Source organism: Grammomys surdaster, unplaced genomic scaffold, assembly GCF_004785775.1.
Source record: "Grammomys surdaster isolate TR1022 unplaced genomic scaffold, NIH_TR_1.0 149, whole genome shotgun sequence".
Taxonomy (NCBI): domain Eukaryota; kingdom Metazoa; phylum Chordata; class Mammalia; order Rodentia; family Muridae; genus Grammomys; species Grammomys surdaster.
The window spans coordinates 9,500,935-9,520,606 of record NW_021604607.1 but is presented as its reverse complement, the minus strand read 5'-3'; the positions used below and the strand labels follow the sequence as shown (position 1 = coordinate 9,520,606).

At 38.0% G+C, this 19,672-nt stretch overlaps 1 protein-coding gene across 1 annotated transcript in view; it reads right to left on the bottom strand.

Moving 5' to 3' along the window:
* Positions 1-19,672, bottom strand: part of Thada (THADA armadillo repeat containing) — a 288,692-nt gene that overhangs the window by 235,451 nt on the left and 33,569 nt on the right. Inside the window, exons 20-22 of the mRNA XM_028765113.1 lie at positions 18,614-18,772; positions 15,695-15,852; positions 8,305-8,414 (exon numbers count right to left, since the gene is read on the bottom strand). Coding sequence (XP_028620946.1) covers positions 8,305-8,414; positions 15,695-15,852; positions 18,614-18,772 — 427 coding nt within the window. The remainder of the gene's footprint in view (positions 1-8,304; positions 8,415-15,694; positions 15,853-18,613; positions 18,773-19,672) is intronic.

Here is a 19,672-nt window from a genome sequence, read left to right as displayed (position 1 = left end):
TGTTTGATGGGGTAGAAACTTTGATCCATGTTTCTGAATTTTAGCAACAGGTAAAACATGTAACATTTTTCCGTTTTTTTTTTTTTTTTAAAGGTTCTTTTAAGAGATTTTTCCCCAGGCAAGGACTGCAATCATTTCCTGTTTGGTTAGTTTTCAAATATATGCCTCCACCTAGAGTAGCTAACTCTTCATATTTACATAGCACTGGGTGTATTCCCAGAATGCTTAACTTCCAGTAACAAAAATCGGAGTAGTTCAGGTCCTGTATCTCCAACTCCAACACTTCTCCCCATGTCTGGACCTGTATTGCAACTCTCTGCTATCTCTCTTGGTGACTTCCCACCACCACCTCAAGTACTAAAGCACTGGGCTGTCTCACCAAGGGCTTCTCTGGCTTCTACTGTTGCTCCTGTTGTTAATTGCTCCTAAGTAGTCTTCCCGTCACGTGGGACAGACAGCCCAACAAGCTGATCTTGGTCTTGGTCTTTAATTTCTGTCCAGTAAATCCTCTACTTTACTTACCGCATCCCAAACACTAAGCTGCTAGGTTGAAAGTTCCTCTAGTGGGGTGAGGACTTGTCGGCTGGTAAACTGCTAAGGAACCTGAGGACCTGAGTTCAGCCCCCAGAACCATGTAAAAGAGCCAAGAGCTCTCAAATTCTCAGCATTGGGAAGGTAGAGAAGGGAGATCCTTGGGACTGCCTACCTGGTGAGCTCTAGGGCAATAGGAAACTTTTCTCAAAGCACAAGGCGACAGCTCCTGAGGAACGCACATGAGCACACAAGCAAATAAAGCAAAGCTCACACTGCACTATTACTTTACCCTCTACCAACAGCCTCCTGTCACAATTCCCTACATACAGTAAGGATCAATACACGTCTCGGCTTCAGCCTAGAGAAAATACTCGACCTCCCCCATTTGGATTTCAGTCCCAGTTTTATCAGCTAGGTGTGTGGCTATGAACAAATTGTTTAAAAAAAGGAAATCATTACAAAGATGCTTTGAAAAATCAAGACACATGGTGTAGTAAGCAAGCTCTTTTCATCTCAGCACTCAGGAGGCAGAGGTATGAGGATCTCTGAGTTCAAAGCCAAGCCTAGTCTACACAGTTCTACCATAAAGAACTATAAAGGCTATAAAGGCTATAAAGACCCTGTCTCAAAGAGATATTCTTTTACTTCACTAATGATGCTACAAATAGAGGAGATATCACCCTAAATACACAAAGTTCCTAAAGATCCTGATGAGAACTGCCCCCAACACCTACCATAACCTCACATAAGAGACCCCAGACTACAAACGCTCTCCAGGTTTCCAGTCACTCTAGCTTAGGACATCATATTTTCAGTTGGTCCAAAGAGCTTGTTCAGCACACAGAAGATGTTCTAGAATCTTTGTTGAATGATTGAATTCAAACAAACCAAACAAGCAGGGTTAGTGGCAGCTACTGTACATTAGCTGTGTCTTCTGGGCATAAAACTACAAAGGCAGGTGTAGAAGGAGAGGCTACAACCTTAAGACTTCTCAACATGAAGTCTCAGTGGCTGGAAAATGAAAACACCCTCAAATTCTGGCTCTTCAATGGATCTTCTGTCTATTCCCCAGCAAGGAAAGATTGCTTTATGAGGATGTGATTTCAAAACACCAGGGTTACTGTTGTGATAAGGAAGGAACTGCCAGGTAACAATGAAGCCAGGGAAGAGTCCCAAGAACAATGCTGCAAATTCTAGTTGTTTGTTTTGGTTTCTCATCACACAATCCAGGGGTCAGTAAGGAAAAGAGCAAGTATCCTGAATGAAGAGATGGTTTCTGCCAACCCTATGCAGTCACCAACCACAGACTAGGGGAATTCCAATGTCCTGCTTCTGTCAGCAAATGCCTCCCAATTAAAGAGTAGGCACCATGTTTGTCTACAGAATCTATTGCTTTAACAACCTTGTCAAACTCATACAAAACACGCTATATGTCTTTAATCTCAAGAATACAATTTTAATTTCCTTACTAAGAAGGGTTCAAGTCTCATCAAAAATGAATTTAGTAGCTAAATATTATTAATTTACACATACACCTATAAAATCAGTTTACCAGTTCTAAAGGATCCTTACAAAAATGTCCCCAATTCCAGGCCTGTGGAGATGGCTGCGCAGGTAAAGGTATTTAACACATAAGACCCTAGGACCCACACAACAGAGAAGGAGTTAACCGGCTCCCACAAGTTATCCTCTGATCTTCACATACACGTGATGGTGTGTGCATACCCACACATACACATCACTCACAAAAATCAAAATAACTTTTAGAAATGGATCCAATTTCCTAAACTCTTTCATAACTAAAAACCCCTAGACTTTCAAAAAAAATCAGAAGCCAGCATTATATATAGTGAGTGAAATGCACGGAGATGAAAGGAGCTAAATTCTTCCTTCCACTTACTAAAAAGGGGTAAACATCTCACATAAGTTAGATGTTGTACTGTTGTGAGCAAGCTAGTGGTGGAACTCACTTAAATCCCTACCTTTATATTTTTGTCTACACTTCAAACCAAGGTGGCAAAAATCAAGCCACGGTGATTTTCTTCATTAAATCAAAAAGGGGCCAGAAGGAAGGTTTCTGTTTTGCTCTCTTCTCCAAGTGGTCTGGCCTGAGCCCATACTCAATGTAACAGAGAGCTAGGGCTAACCTCAATGGTACAGCACTTGCCTACAATGCCAATGCCTGAGATTCAATAGTCGGCACTGAAAATAATGATAATTTTCAACATTTTTAAATTAGAAAAGTAGTAGAAAAGCACTGTGTTATCGTGAGCAGAACACTGAAGCAAATTGTTGTTCGATAAGCAGATTAGTCCAGCTTCTCTCCAGACTTATCTCACTCCTAGTAGACAAGTACCTGAAGATAAGCAAAAAACCCACAACACAAGATCAAATTACATATGTCATATACTCCACTAATTGGTCATTAGACTATTTTGTACCAATAAATCAGATTCCCTGAGTACAAAGCAGCTTTCTAGCTGCTTCTTCCATCCACCTATATCCACCATGGCCATTTCCTTGTTGAGTTTGAATTTTATTATATTACTTGTTAGTTGTTGTTAATTGAGGTACTTAATTTCCTGAAACCCTTTGGTTATCTACAATTATTTCATAAGTGAAATTCTTTCTTCATTCTTTTTCATGTATTATGTTTATTATTTAAAGGTTCATGTTTTTTCTTTCAAATAAACTAAACAATGACAGAAGTGGACAGAAGACTATATGCATTACAGCAAATGTTTTAAGGGGGTATAACTCTGAAGTATGCAGAAACTTTAAATCTGAAGACGGACTTGCACACACGGAAGCTGGTAAAAAGTGGCATTATTAACAGAGGCGACCTCACCCTCCCTCGGCAGCATTGAGGTGTGCTGAAGGTCACTGCAGAGAAAGCTTCAGGAGACTACTCTGGCCTTAGCTGCAGCACAGGCAACAGTGAACGGATGAGTAAGGAAGCCACAGTAAGAGTAAGGATGCTCCATGAAGGTGGTGAGCAAAAGTGCCCAAAGAGCCAGTTCTCTCAGTGTTTAACATCATTTCCCGAGAGCAAGGAGAAAATCCTTAAGACTTTACTCTTTAAAATTCAGGCTACAGATTACTTACCGAGAATAAGGTTCTTCTATCTAAATGACAATATATTATGAAGACTTTGAAAACCAGTGTTACATTTTCCAGAAAAGGGGGTATGATCTGACCTTACAGGGCTGGACACATGGCTCACAGAGGTTACAGTCACCTCTTACTCTTGCTGAGAGTGCAGGTGTGGTTTCTAGCACCCACAGGGAGGCTCACAACTGTACCTCCTGCTCTAGCAGATCTGATGCCCTTTTCTGGCCTCTGTGGGTACTGCATGTGCCTGGAGAATTTACATGAAGGCAAAACGCTCAGGTAAAATAGATGTAAAGAACAAAAATTCAAAGGTCACTAGCAAGTCAGTAACACACAATGACTTAGGAAATAAACACTAAGACATTCCAGTTTTCCCAAAATCTTTTAAATCCACTAGAGAAATAGAGGAAAAGAATCAGCAGAGTAGTATATACCTATACTCCCAGCACTTGTGAAGCAGAGGCATAAGCATCTCTGTGAGTCCTAGGCCAGCACTGTCTATCTACACTGTGAGTCTTATGGCTAAGGAGACCCTGGTCAATATGCCCACCACTCTCCCAGTTCTTACGGCTTTTTAAAAAAGATTTATTTATGTGTGTGAATATACTGTCAGTCTCTCCAGCCCCTCATAACCTATTCACAATTTAATCATTCACATTTCAAATAAAACTAATAGGACATTTAATAAGCAATAAGCATCTTGTTCAGGAATATTTTTCAAATAAAACATAAGTAAAAGTTTAGACAATACAATGTTAATCAAAGCTGAATAAATTTCTTTCCCCAATATATTACACCTAACATTTCTTTTTGTGCAATTGTGTGAAGATGCATTCTTTTGTTCTGCAGAAAGGTAGAAGTTTTTATTAGCTTTTATTATTATATTCCACTTGCTCAAAAAAGCTTTCACTTTAATCTGCATCATAGGAGCTATCATTAAGTGGTAGAAGATTAAATATTTAAATTATTTCTGACATAATTATTGACATCACAAATCATCACTAGTACTTTATAACTAAACTTGCTAGCTATCAACAATACATTCAAAGGTCAATACTGTGAATATGGCTACAATTACTATAGAGACTATTTGTAGAATAACCATACTTCAGTAGGCAGAGAAATTCTCATATGAAGAACAAGATATCATTAAGTACTCACAAAAGTCCCTCCTACACTTAAAATTCCAGCCATCAATTCCCCCCATTCTTGGGTAAATCAAAGATTCCACTCTAGTTTGGGAATCTTTAAATCAAAATAAACATCTACAAATACAAAGGAGAGTTTCATGTATGAATTTCACCAGAAATTTGAATTTATTACTAATTTAAATATACTTAACCACTCCATTCAAACATTTGGGTAGCTAACTATGTACAGAAAAATAATCATAGCTTCAGTTTGTTTTGTTGTTGTTTTGGTTTGGAAAAGGGTCTTGCTATACGGATCCTTCCTGCCTCAGTCCCCAAAATACTGAAGTTACAGGTACACACAATCATACTAGGCAGTTATGGTGTTTTTAAAGAAAGTCTGACTATTTCATCAAGTCCCAAACAGAACTTACTCTACGAGAAGATCAGATTACAGGAAATTAACTCCACATTTGTTTGTGTTATATATATAAATATTATTTTCAAAAAATTTTCCAGAAAAAAAGAATAATATATTTCCCAGTCTTGCTTATCCTAGATAATTGTTTAATAGTAAAATCAGTTTACATTTGAAGACATTTTGAATAACCCTATTAAAAATCAATTTAAAGGATATAGTTCATATTTAACTCTTCAGTTACTTGGCAATTAATCTTTTTAAGTGTTTTTTTCCTTAACACAGCTGTAGTGCAAAGGGTACCTAGTAGTTGGCCTTGATTTCTATGGGTTCTCACCAACGCCCAGATTTCTTTCTTGCAAATGCTTTCTTAAATGCTATATGCCTAAGCAAGTTTGCATCACTTAAGTGCTTATTAATCCCTCCCCACTAAAAAAGCCCAAGGGAAACAGATTTTTTCTTTTAAAATTAAAAACCAACCAACACCTCCAGACCCCCCACAAAAGGGCTATACATGATAGAGATGTTCTGTATAAAACAGTTCCCTTTGAAATGTTCCTAAAAAGATCAAAACCAAACAAAAAACAACACAATGCTTCTCCCATTCCTACTATACAAATGTAGCTGCACAGAACAGAATAATTTAGTCTGGACCCATCTAGTTCAGCAACAGCAGCACTACAGAATACATCATCTTAATCTAGTGTCCTCATGTTCTAATAGTCACATCTTTCTTCTGTCCTTAGACCTTACTCATGCATGCTTGCAAGTTCACTTCCTCCACACATCCTTGCTGTTTACTCTCTCTGCATCCCTGTGATAATTATCAATTTCACACACTATCTGGCAGTTTTACTCTGTTCACACACACAGATCTCACTTTCTCAGCTTGTATTAAGCTAACACACATTCACTGCAATACTGAGTGCTCATACCTAGTAACTCTTGGGACCAGTAGAGGCCTATTATACCTTCCTGGTAACATTCTAAATTTTACCCTTGTAAATTGTAAGCTCTTGTTTGGAGGTAATAACAAAGGACACATATCATTATATTCCTGAAGAAAGAACAGTCCTCCACTTTGGGGAAGGTTCTCCTCTTTAGGGAAGGTCATCCTTTTTCCAGTGAGGATGCAGCTTCAGAGAGGACATACATGGAACCTGTCTTAGTCTGGGTTTTATTGCTGTGAAGAAACATCATGACCTCAGCAACTCTTATAAAGAAAAATATTCAACTGGGGCTGGCTTACAGTTTCAGGGGTTTAGTCCATTCTCATCATGGCAGGAAAAATGGCAGCATGTAGGTAGACATGATGCTGAAGAAATAACTGAAAGTTCTACATCTCTATCCTCAGGTAGGAGAAGGTGACTGTGAGCCACACTGGGTATAGCTTGAGCATATAGAGTCCTCAAAGGCTGTCCCCATAGTGACATACTTCTTCCAACAGGCTACATCTACCAAGAGTGCCACTCCCCATATGCCAAGTATTCAAACACATGAGTCTAATAGACATTATCCCTATGCAAACTAGCACAGAACCATTAAGGAGGATATACACACCGTCTAGCTAGAAAGAATAGCTCAATCAATCCTATCCATCTACATGGTGTCAAATGTCGTAGCCTGACAGCCCTGATACCTCCAAGGCTCTTTAATAACAGAAATTGTGTCTCATGATGAGGTATTATATTCTTCAACTCAAGCATGATGCAAAAGCACATAGCTAACATTCCTTAACTGATTTGAAGGAATGAAGTATATTGCACTGTGAGAAAAGAATACTCACAGCATGTCTATAATGGTAACAAAGAATTGAAAAGATAAAGTATTTTTAAAAAGATTTTGTTACGTACATAAATGCTCTCTCTACATGTATGTCTGCATGCCAAGAGAAGGTAATACTGATGGTTGTGAGCTACCATTTGGTTGCTGGGAATTGAACTCAGAACCTCTGGAAGAGTAGCTAGTATTCTTAATTGCTGAACCATCTCTCCAGCCCAGAAAAGATAAAAATATTTTCAAGGTCAGCAATTTATGGAGCTAGAAAGATGGCTTAGCATCTAAGAGCCTTTACTACTTCCAGGAACCAGAATTTAGTTTCTAGTACCTATATCAGGTGATTCACAATCACCTGTAACTCCAGATTAAGAGGATTCACTGGCTTTTCTAGTCTCCACAGGCACCTGCACTCCTGTCCACATTCCTACTCACAGACAGACAGATACAGATAGACACATGCACAATTAAAAATAAAATACTTAAATATCACCAGTTTAATGTTAGAAATATTTTTAAAGTATCAGCTAAAGAAATTCTATAAAACTGACGAGACACTTTAGAAATGTTTTACGGGGGGCGGGGGGGTAAGGGACAGGTCATAAATAATCAAGATGTAAGTCTCCTAGCAATACAAAATGAAACGTTTGCTGAAGCCACAAGACTGGCCACTTTACTTCAACGTTTCTAGGAAAAGAAATGTTTTCCTGGAAAATACTACCTTTTCTTTAAAGAATGTTTGCCACAAATACTTAGTTATTAAGTAACTTAAGGTTTCCTTACAAGCCATTTAGAAGAAATCTGCTAGATGAGTGAATGAAATTATCAGTACTCATAAAGTTAAAAATACACATTTGGTTAAATACATGAGATTCATCTAAATATTTTTCCCAGGTAAAATGAATTATGTCTATTTATAGTTATTTTAAGATTTTTCTATAAAAGAAAACTATAAAAAAATCTTTATGTTATTCTATGAAACACACATAAGCCCAAAGAAGTCCAGATTTATTTGATTCCAAACACCAAGTTATTTCAAACAGACAAAACATCCATTTCATCTGATAAAAAGAATCAGTCACCTCAAAGCTACTTTTGGCAAAGTCTTTAAACCTCTTCCAATCAGCCTTCAGTGTGACAGCAGTGTAGGGAGACACTTGAGTCCACCATTTGCAGGCCATTACACATGGAACCTAAGAAAGCCACCCTTGCCAGTGTTGTGGCCAAGCAGGCTTCCTTCTCTCCAACATTAAGGACACAAACAACACCTACTCCATGTACATGGTCTGTAGTTTGCTCTTTAAAAAAATCTACCCAAAAGGATATTTGTTTTACCTGTTTAATATTTCAGTGAGTTTCACAAAACCAGTATAAGCCAGTTCAAATGCTCCTCTGTGTCTGGACTGCAAAAGGTGTTGTTTAAAGTAATCTCCTATTTCTTTAACCTTTAAAAAAAAGAAAAACATTCAATTAATGCATAATTTATAGATTCATAAATATATATCAACAATGTAATTCAGAACTGATGCTTTGATATCCATTTAACATTGATTTACTATGTAACAAATCATGTTTTAACCATCTTTCTAGTTTTTTTTTTTTGAGACAGGGTCTCCGGTAGCTCTGGCTGGCCTTGAACTATGCAATCAGGAATAACCCTAAACTCTTGTTTTTCATACCTCCAGTGGGGATTACAAATTTGTGCTACCACACTTGCCTTAAGCCTTTTAAAAAATATCATCTCATTTAATATTATATGATCAATACAATGTATTTATATATTTAATATGTTATAATATTGATATATATTATCATAATAGTATTAATAAATACTATTGTTATATGTAGTCTACAATGGGAAAACTTGGGCACAGAAGCTAAGTAACTTAATCTAAGGTCACATAACAAGTAAGCAGGACAGGAAACCATGCAGTTACCCATCTTTAATTGCTACACTAGAACTTCCTTCCTATGCTAGACTTGCAAATTTCATAGTATGGTCTTTTAGTTCATGTCATTCAATGCCAACATAAAAATCACAAAACGTAGCAAACTTAAATACATGATTCTGAGATAATTATGCATATTCTTCAAATATTTTATAATTATTGTGGTAAAATATACATAAGAAATTTACCATTTCAACCATTTACAGTATATGGTTCAATGATAGAAAGTGCAGTCCCACTGCTGAGCAACTGCTAGCACTATCTGTGCAAAGAGCGTCCCATCATAAACTGAGAAGCCACATCCACTCATCTTACATCCTGGAGATACACTACGACTACAAGTGTGGCTTAGTAAAAGACATCCTGAAAGTCTATGAGGCACCTTTAAGTCAGACCATGGACTAGCCAGAATGCCACACTATCAATTCTTAACACGCTCTTTCTCTAGGTAAGATAAACACAAAGCACACTGATTAATTTTAAAGAAAACAACTGAGAATTAGTTGTGTCTGCTGTTCTGAACAAAAAGAGCTACAGAGCTAGTTAGCCCAACTGGGCTTTATGTTGCTTGGTGACAGATTTGGTGGCTGTTGACTTTAGAAAATCCAGACTATAGCAACTCTGGATGGGAGCTGTAATCAACTATCTGTTCACTGTACATCCACAGCTCACAGTATGGTGAACAGGAAAGCTGTCCCCACAGTGTCTCAGATCTACTTACCCAGAAACTTGTTCTCCTCAGCAGTGACTGGGTTAGTGTTCTGCATACATCAAGACATATCAGAGTAAGCAGTCTCATTTTCTTCTTCTGGATGCTAAGGGTACTAATGGCACTAGCCTCATAGGTGATTGTGTTTAAATGAGTTAAATACTCAGTTCAGGACAGATCAATTATCTATAACCTAATTTAGTTCAATATGAGCTGTCTGTTCTAAAGAGAGGGTGTCTGTTATGAAGAGTGTGCTCAGTGTATATCTGTTATAAAGAGTGATACACGCAGAGAGAGAATCAGAGACCAACAAAGCAGTACTTGATAAATTTTTAAAAACTATTTCAGAATAATAAGCTATGTCCTTCAGCTAAAGCTTATTTTTTTTTGTCAAAGCATCATTTCTATCATTATAAAAGTAAGAGGTTATTAAGAAGGCATTTCAGAACAGAGGAAATAAAGACAAAAAAAATAGCCTTTTCCCTAAAATGGGACACAGATATTGTTAACATACTTCAATAAAAACAAATGGTGTTCACAAAGGGTTTCTCTGAGGACTTGCAGAAGCCCACTATCTTATCCTTAAGCAGACATCACTTTTCCATTGCTTCTTTATGCTAACTCCCTTCAAAAGATATAAATAAAACAGCATTAATAAAGCTAAAGCATTCACAAGTTTGCCTGGTGGTTGGTCTTCTACAATAGACCCTCAACCCTAGGTAATCCTGACCATAGGAATCACAGCAATACTCAAAGGACAAGAGTGATATGTAGACAATTTTTCTTCATATTTAACCCCCAAACAAATGTGAACTTTTGCCCTTGCTGACTATATAAAATTATTGTCAAGTATTTTTTGACATCTTGTCCAATGCTTTGCCACTTACTGCTGGAGAAGATGAAGAAGCTGAAAAGAAGACGTGACTTCTGTAGGCTTTCAGTAGAGAAAATTAATATGCTGGGTAGTAATGATAGCTGCACTAAGATTAGAATAGAGTTCATGCTCACATCTCACACAGGGTCTACATGCTTAGGTAGAACAAAAGACAAGGGAGCAATTAGTATATGAGGCTACAATAAACAAATAAACATTAACTAAGTAGCTGCTATCGATCAGACACTTTGCTGGGTCCAGATCTAACCTACATAGGCTAAGGTTGGCAGACCCAGATGAATGACTTAGAGACTTTATACTAGACAACAGTGAAAGCTGGGCATGACAAGAGGGGTGAACCCAGTTCCTAAAGGTGGTAAACTGAGCAGAATAATGGGCCCTGTGAGCAAGCAGTTAGACAGAAGTACCCTGCTGACACCCTCTCAGTAGATAACCAGACTACAAAGAACAGAGGTGACATATAGCATCAGAAAGCAGGTAACAATGGTAAGAAATGATCAGAAATAGAATTAAAAAAAAAAAAAAGTATCAAATTTCTTCATTTGTGTGTATATGTGTGTGGGGTGCCTATGAAGGTCAGACTGTGGGGTCCATTCTCTCCTTCCACTACATGAGTCCCAGGGATCAACCTCAGCAGAAAGCACAGAGCCCAAAACACCTCAATTTAATTTTTAAAATGAAAAGGTCATCTAAAATTATTTCATTAGAAACTGAGTTTCTGAAGGTCAGAAAGTTTTCTTTTTCAGATGGTGGTTTTTTTTCTCTAAGTAAACTTTTAACGTAAGAAATAAATTCTCCCAGGCTATTTTATTATAATATTTGATTGAGCCAGGATCTCATTCTACAGTTCAGGCTGGCTTGAAACTCACTACATAGCCAAGGCTGGCCTTGAGTCTCCAACAATCCTCCTGCCTCAGCCTCCAAGTACTAGGATTTACAGGCACAAGCTAGCACACACAGGTCTCAGGTACTTTGAAGGAAACCAAGGCTAAAGTGGAAAAAAAAAAAAAAGATACTGATTTCTAATCTTAAAATTAGACATGACACTGCCCTTTAAATTTAACATATCCTACTTCTGACTTTTTATAAAACTCTAAAGCAGATTAGCAATGTTTTACAGATTTATAGGTCATAAGTCCAAAGGGGAACAACGACTTGCCATGTCTCCAGGCGTCTAGCTTACCATCAGATAAATTAGCAGTCTATAAATATCTACGTTTAGTTTGACACTATACTATAAAATAGTAACCCTTAATTTAAATTCTGAGTTTAAAACAGAGCCATTTCTTATACTATCTGCAACTGGAAGACTCTAATTCCATTTTGTTTACATGGGATACTCCACAGAACTTTAAACCCTAATAAAATAACTATGTTTAAAACCAATGCTTCTCCATTATAATGATTTCTTGCTAACAATGAGACTTTCTTCAAAATCTAAACATTGTTCCTCTATATCATTATAAACATTTTCTGGTGTGTAGCCACTGTCTTACCAGAAAGTTTATTTTTCTCATTCTGGCAATTTTCAACATATACCATTGTAACAGTTACCCTTCAGGCCTGAGTTTTCCAAGTGAAATCACTGCTTTGTTTCATTAGGGTATAACTCAGCTCTTTGAGATCAGAAACCACATATGAGTCTCCTTGATGTTCCCACAACAGCCATGTAGTAAGGCAGTCAATACACAGGAGACTAAATGATGTGGTCTCATCTAAAGCTTAAAAGTTAAAACTTCTACTCATGATAGTTCAATATAATTTCTAAAATCTAAATATAAAAAAATAAAACTGGAAATTCACTTGTGACTTATGAATACTAATGAGTGAAAATTCCATTTGTAATCAATCCATCACAAAAAACATTTTAAATAATGACACAACAGAGTAAATGCACCAGCCAATCAGGACCACTGATCACTCAAGCATCAATAGAATCTAAAGCAGAAGTTATCTTCTAGTTGGGAAAGTTTACTCACATGGTTTCTGTGGGAACAATTACTAGAGAGTGTGAGGTAAGCAAGTTTGAAAACTTACCCAAAAGCCTGTTTTAAAAAATATTAGGTGAACTCTATAAAGGAATTGATATTCAACACAGAAGCTGCTTTAAAAATCAGTAGGCATTTAAAGATCAGTATCAGCCATCACACTGGAAAGAGGGCCAACAAAATATCAAGCAAAAGTCTATCAGCAAAGCATCTAGCTAGAAACCCAGACACATCCCCGTGAGTCAGGAAACAGTGAGCTAAGCTTGTGTGCACTGCTCATTCTTGAAGAGTCTCAGCTTACAGCCCTCAAAGCGGCTTTATCTCTGCCACCAGTACAGGACACTATAAAAGAACCTTTCATTGTGTGATTACAGAGCAGGAGGACAGTCAGACATGCCACCAGGTGAACAATTTCCTCTTGAAGAAGCTGAGGAGAACATACTGCTTCACAAGAAATGCTCTACAGGAAGGATCAGGTACTTTAAAACTCCAGTAGAAAGTTATCTTTCATTGGTCTTTCATTCCTTGAGAAAACTGGCTTGGGTAATGGAAAGGGGTTAAATCAACTTAAAGAAAGCCTAAATGAGCCACTCAGAACAAAGAGAGCACTGTGCCACGTGAATCCATGAGGTTCCTGTCTGAGGGAGGCCAGAAATTAGCTTTGTGATCTTTGTCAGGTAATGAATCCATTTCCTCATATCTAAGGGAGCTGAGGAGTATCACAGCAATGTTTCTTCAATGAACCAAGCACTGAAAAATCAGAATTAAAAACAAGTATCAGCTGTCCTCTCCATATAGCAACAAAGTCTCCAAATTGTCATCCTGCCTCCTGTCAGTCACTGTAAATAATACTCATGTGTGTGCTATTTGAGTGGCCAGCCCTTAATAAAGGCCAGAAAATCAGGATGATCTGGGTGAGAAAAATAACAGTACCTACAGAACTAAAGAGTAAAAGGTGAGAGAAGAGACTCAGACTGACTGTCAGTGTTTTAGCTTTACAAAGGAAAGTCTGCTAGGTTTACACTCACCTGAGTGGTGAACATTCAGATTGGTGGGTTTTGTCAGCACGTACAGCAAATATAGCTTTGACAGGCGACTATGTCCTTGGAAGTATGGATTTACCTTAAGTACAACCAGTCACCCTGATACAAACTAATGTTATCTGTCATTTCTATTTTTAATTCTGGAAAGTATTAAGTATATGGGACTACTTTTTATTTATAGAAGCAGAATTTAGAACTTGCTGTGGTTCAAGTACTTGGAAGGCCAGCCTGGGCTACATAATAAGACCTGTCTCAAAAGTAAATAGGATGAACAGCTAGACAAGCAGTTAAGAGCACTTGCTGCTCTTGTAAGAGGACCCAAGGGTTCAGTTCCCAGTTATCTACATGGTGGCTCACAACCATCTGGAATTCCAGCTTCAGGGGATTTGATGCCCTCTTCTGGCCTCCACAGGCACTGAGCACACTTTTGATGCATATCTATATGCAAGCAAACACCCATAAAACAAACAAACCTGATATATTTACATTAAAAAAATTTTTTTAAAGAAACAATTTTATGTTTAGAAAAGCAGAAATTCTATAGTAATGTAAATGACATTACTTTTTGGATGACAGGATTTTCATGGATTAAATGTTCCTAGGCTAAGATATTAGTTTAAAAGTCAACAAAACCAAGAATAAAGTTTTCCACAGAGAACAGTTTCTGTTAGCACACAGCAATTACATATACCCCACCCTTCCTCTAGCTTGTAACGTCTTCTCATTCTGCTACATATGAGCCTACCATGTAAAAAGCACACTGGAAGACTGGGCAGCTCACCGGACAGTGATGCTTTTGTTAGTGGGCAGGAGTCTGTTCACTGATGCAGTCACTGAAGAATTCTTTAGTTTATAAGTCTGTCTATTTGCTATTTTTAGTTTCTTTGCTATTAGTTCTCAATGTTGACATGGCTGCTCCACACAATTCCATTACAGTATAGAGCCTTCGGGTGCAGTGGGGAGGGAGCCAAGGCGGGCTAACTCTCCTAGAGAACTCTCCGCCTTTCTCATTTACAAGAAAAAGCAAAATGTGTTTCCTTTCATTTGTCCTTGAAAAGACAAGTTGGCAAGTCAAAGGATTTAGCATGTGTTTACTTCATAACAAGACAGATTCACACCAGTGAAATAGCTGATCCTAACTGGATTCCTCAGCCAGAAGCAGGCACTGGCACTTCTGGCAGTTTGAGTAATGGCTCTAAGTAACGCTGGGACACTAAGGCCTATTTGATCTGGAAGAGACTGAGGAACACGCCGCCCACAATGTGCTGCTTCCCTTGCCCTGTGCTTTTTTTCCAAGGCCTTGCAACATCACTGGCCCAGCTGTTAGCCAGATGTAAGACATGAGCCAGAGTGTGAGAATAAAAATATTAGCGTTATTTCCATGGTGCTAGTCATGTGGTTATTATAGGGATAATCAGCATTAGTATACTACAGTATTTGTTTTGTCCTTGAATGTTGTAATACCCTACAGGGAGGAAATTATCTTTATTTAAAAAGGTTAAAAATGAAAGTACATACTATACATCTCTGTGAGGAAACTGTGGGAAATGGACTTGTTGAAACCATATGGAAAAGAAGAAGGAATCAATTAAAAACAGAAATCTAATAAATCTAAAATATTTCCAAATGAAATGCTTGTGGTAAGCTAATTTCTTGTAAACACTGCACTCGATCCCTTGAACAGTCCCAGATGCCGAGCTAACTTTGTGGTCTTAAATGAAAGTCAGCCAACAACACTAAAGTGACTACAACTTTATTACTGAAGTAGTGGGAAACATGAGAGCCATGATCAGCTAATGTTACTTTTTATTTCTTTGAAATTTTTAAGAGACCTGTGGAGTCTTACAAAATAGACAATTTCAGCTAAAATTCAAGTTTATGTATGTTAAAAAAAAGAAATAAAAAATCAAATAATATTATAATCAAAAAATGAGGTAAATTTATAGTTACTGATGCAAAATATTTCTTAAAATAATGTATTTTAAAAATAAAATCTACTATCCTAAAATCTTCATAAACCTTTTTCAGTTGGCATCTGTAAAATATTTGAGGTCCAAACCTTTTTTTTAAAGCTAGTCCTACAAATAACAGCTTATGCCTTGGCCACAAATGACACCTGGAAGTTTAACGATCCACCTTACCTGCTGCACGGTTAATACCCCATTAGAAGACTCTGGCACGGGCTGCACAGGGAGAAGCTGGCAGAGCGTGCCGAGGAGTAAAGCCACTTCCTTCATGCTCCTCCAGCAGCACGCGAGGACCATCTGAGCAGTTACGTCACACGCTTTTTCTTCTTTTCCTTAAGGAATAAGACAAAAGCTATTGTGCCGGGCTTTTTAAGCATGTCAATGCATCATTTCCCCAATACTGATCTGTTAGAACAAAAAATCTGTCATATGTTCTGTTTATTCAGAGACATTTGTAGAGCACATGCTATTGACCAGGAAGCATGTTGGTTTCTTAACTTGTTACTTTCCAAAAAAAAAAAAAAGAAATTAAAATGAAACACAGTACTGCCTCAAAACTTAGGGACTAATATTTGAATGTTAATGAAACAAATTTTCCAACTCTGTTACCCATAAGAATTACATGGCTGGCTATAAAAGAAAGTACTTCTTGATTACTTTGGTGAGAATGGCTGTTTTATCAGTTGAGGAGTGGAGAAAACTTCTGTTGTTTCTAGTTTTGCTTTTTTAGACACAGGGTCACCTCATGTAGCCCAGACTACCTTAAATTCATTCACGACCCTCTTCACCTAGCCTCCTGGGCGTCAGGACTACAGCATGTGTCTCCAGAATTAGCTGAGGGGACTTTTTTCTCTGTTTCTGACTATTTTGTTTTACTTCCTTTATGTAATGTAGGCGAGAGTGTATAGCACATGTGTGAGAGCACTGCTGAGCTGGCCACTGAGAGCCACCTGACATGGGTGCTGGATGGAAACTAAGCCCAGATTCTACTCTTAACCACTTAGTTGTTTCTCCAGAGCCTGAGACAGAACTTTTAATCAATCTTCCCTTCTTTTTTTTTTTAATGCACATTTAAAAGCAAGTTTTCCTTGCTTGTATATCTGTGCACATGTGTGACTAATACTCACAGAGGCAAAAGGAAGGCACTAGACCCCCTGGAACTAGTTACAGACAGTTGTGAGCTGGTATGTGGGAACAGTCAGTGCTTTTTAACTGCTGACCTGTCTTTAGCTCCAACACAGAACTCTTAAAATTAAACTCAGAAAATACCAATTATCTTTCAAAATATATTTAAATAACATGGCAAATAAACTAAATGTACTCCTACCTATTCTCTTATCTGGCTTTAGGTGTATTTTAGTACTGATATTTACAAAGTTCTATTAAGGTGAAAAAGGGAGTTAACAAAAGTTTATTCTATCTTACTTGCTTTTATTCGAAAAGTTTACTAAGCTAAATGTACTTACAGATAATACACAACATGCACAAAACGGCTTATACACAGAAAGGGGGTGGGATAGGTAGAACTGGGGAGGAAATGGAACATGACTTCATTTTAAATTCATATTTCACTGTTACAGTGAAAACATATTTTTTGTAATTTAAAAAATACAATTGCAAAGAGAATTTTTTGCAAGACAATAACCCCACCTAGTGGAGAACATAGCCACAGGATAAATCATTAAGAAATTAATTCTAGTGATGAATTTGTTCAGTAACAACTGATAAAGCAAGTCATGCAGACTGGAATTCTAGAGGCTTGGTTGTAGTGAGAATTTTGGTTTCTTTAAGAACCCAGTTGTATTATGTTTTTGTTTTAATCCCAGGTGTGGAATATGGAGCTACTTCAGATTGTCCACAGCAGCTAACTATGATTTGTCTCATGCTCTGTGGCAGGGGTGTGGTTTTGCCAGCTGATGGTAGTTTATATTTGGAATTCTGGGGATGAGAGGGAGGTGGCTACTGCTCCCCATGCTGCTGCTGGTGCTTCCTGATGCTGATTTTGCTGGTTGTTGGATTGCTGGTTGGACATACTCTGATTATGAAGACTAGACTTGCCCCTAGGAACTCAATATGCCCTATCCATCAGGAAGCGGTCTAAAGAGATCCATGCCCCTTCCCCTCTAAGCTTCTCTCTTCTACCAGTGTTGGGAGTGGAAGGGGTTGGGGAGAAGAAGGATGATAGATATAAGAACCCAATAAAGTAGCCCAAAAGTACAGTTATGCTTGGTGTAACACAGAAGCACACAGTCTGCTTATGAATCAGGTTTAATTTAAAAGAATGCTCACATCAAGCATTTCCCAGCAGACACCAGTGAGCAATGAAGCAGGGAGATGGTAACGCTGCCCAATCAATCATCATGTGTCCGTGATCTTCCACTAGCTGGGCTGGTAAAGGGTCTTATGCTCAAAAGCTTTGTGTTGTAACATCATCTGTGCTGAAGTAAGGCACACAATTTTCTTAAGGCTCTTATAAATTCATTCCAAAACCCAAATTAAAAAGGAAAAAACTTAGCCGGGCAGTGGTGGCGCACGCCTTTAATCCCAGCATTTGGGAGGCAGAGGCAGGCGGATTTCTGAGTTTTAGGCCACCCTGATCTACAGAATGAGTTCCAGGACAGCCAGGGCTACACAGAGAAACCCTGTCTCGAAGAACCAAAAAAAAAAAAACAAAAAAAAACCAAAAACTTTGTTTTCCAGAAATGTTATGCAAATCTGCAGTCTCTTATATTATCACAGGAGCTTTGTGAGGCTGGAATGATGGCTTAGCAGTTAAGAGTGCATGCTACTCTTACCCAAGTCAAATCTCAGGTATCCACATCAGGCAACTCACAACTGCCTGTAACTTCAGCTCTAGAAGGTTCTGATACCTCTGGCCTCTATAGATGCCTGCACTTAGGTGTGTACACATACACATAATCTAAAATAAAATAAGTTTTAAAAAAGAAATCCTGAAATACTGAAATACTTGTGGTTGGCTGGTGTATAGTGGTATAGGCTCATTAGTACAACCCTAGCATAGTATGTCTTACAAAGCCCCAGTACCACACACACACACACCACTGATTACAATATAGGTTTCATATATCTTACCCTTAATTTCTGCAGAACTATCAATATTTGAGACACTGGTACTCAAGTCCTCCAAATCAAAGCTATCACATTCTTTCAGTATTTTGGCTTGGTTGAAGTAATCATTAGTATCCCGTGGCTGAATCTCATTGAGAATGACTTGCAAGCGGCTTGCTGACTCTGAATAAAAGGTAAATGTGCATGAATGCCCAGTTCCACGTCATGCGCAGATTTCCTCAGACTAACTTACAGTTGCCGTAATTTTCAACAGTGACAATCAGCTGTACTCACAAGATGGATAATGTGAAAGTTACTTACACATGGTCATCATGATATTAGTATGTACTCTTACAATATGAGAGTTTACACTGAAGACGTGACCAAAACAAAGCTCAAACATCCACCGCTCAAAGGCTGCCATCACTGTTTTCCAGTAATCTAGACACTCAGGTACAATGCTTAGTCATGTGGCAGAACAGCAGAGCCTAGCTCACCACAAGAGACCATTGAAAGATAAAAGTGTTATTTTATATATAGTCAATGCCACAAAATCTTTTGTAATATAGGCATATAAAGAGTTCATATTTAGTTTAGAAAAGTAAAAGACACAGCCTTCACAGCATGGTGCCCAGTGCTAATGTTTTGTGGAGTGTCTTCTTTATTTGCCAGGCACTCACTAGAAAAGAATAAACTACAGGACAGCGGCTCTTTGCTCACTGCTGCATCACCAGGGCCTAGAACAAACTTGGCTCCACAGAGATTCAAGAAACTGGGCTGAAGGAATGAGGTGACGGATGGGGAGTAAGTCATCCGAGTTCTAGTCTTTACGAAGTACCAACAGGTCATACAAATGAACACAAAAATCTAAGAGGAGGTGTAAGATGGCATACATCTATTCAGGCATTGTGGGAAATACACAGGCTCTAACTCTGTCTGTGGGCACTGAACCAATATCTTGTGCTTGTTTGTTGCTTCCTTGAAATTTTGCCAAAAAAGAAAATTTTAACAGCCAGGAAAAAAATACTGCTAACCCCTTGCCACCACCTCCCCACAAAGGCCATGAAAAGAGTACAAAAAAAG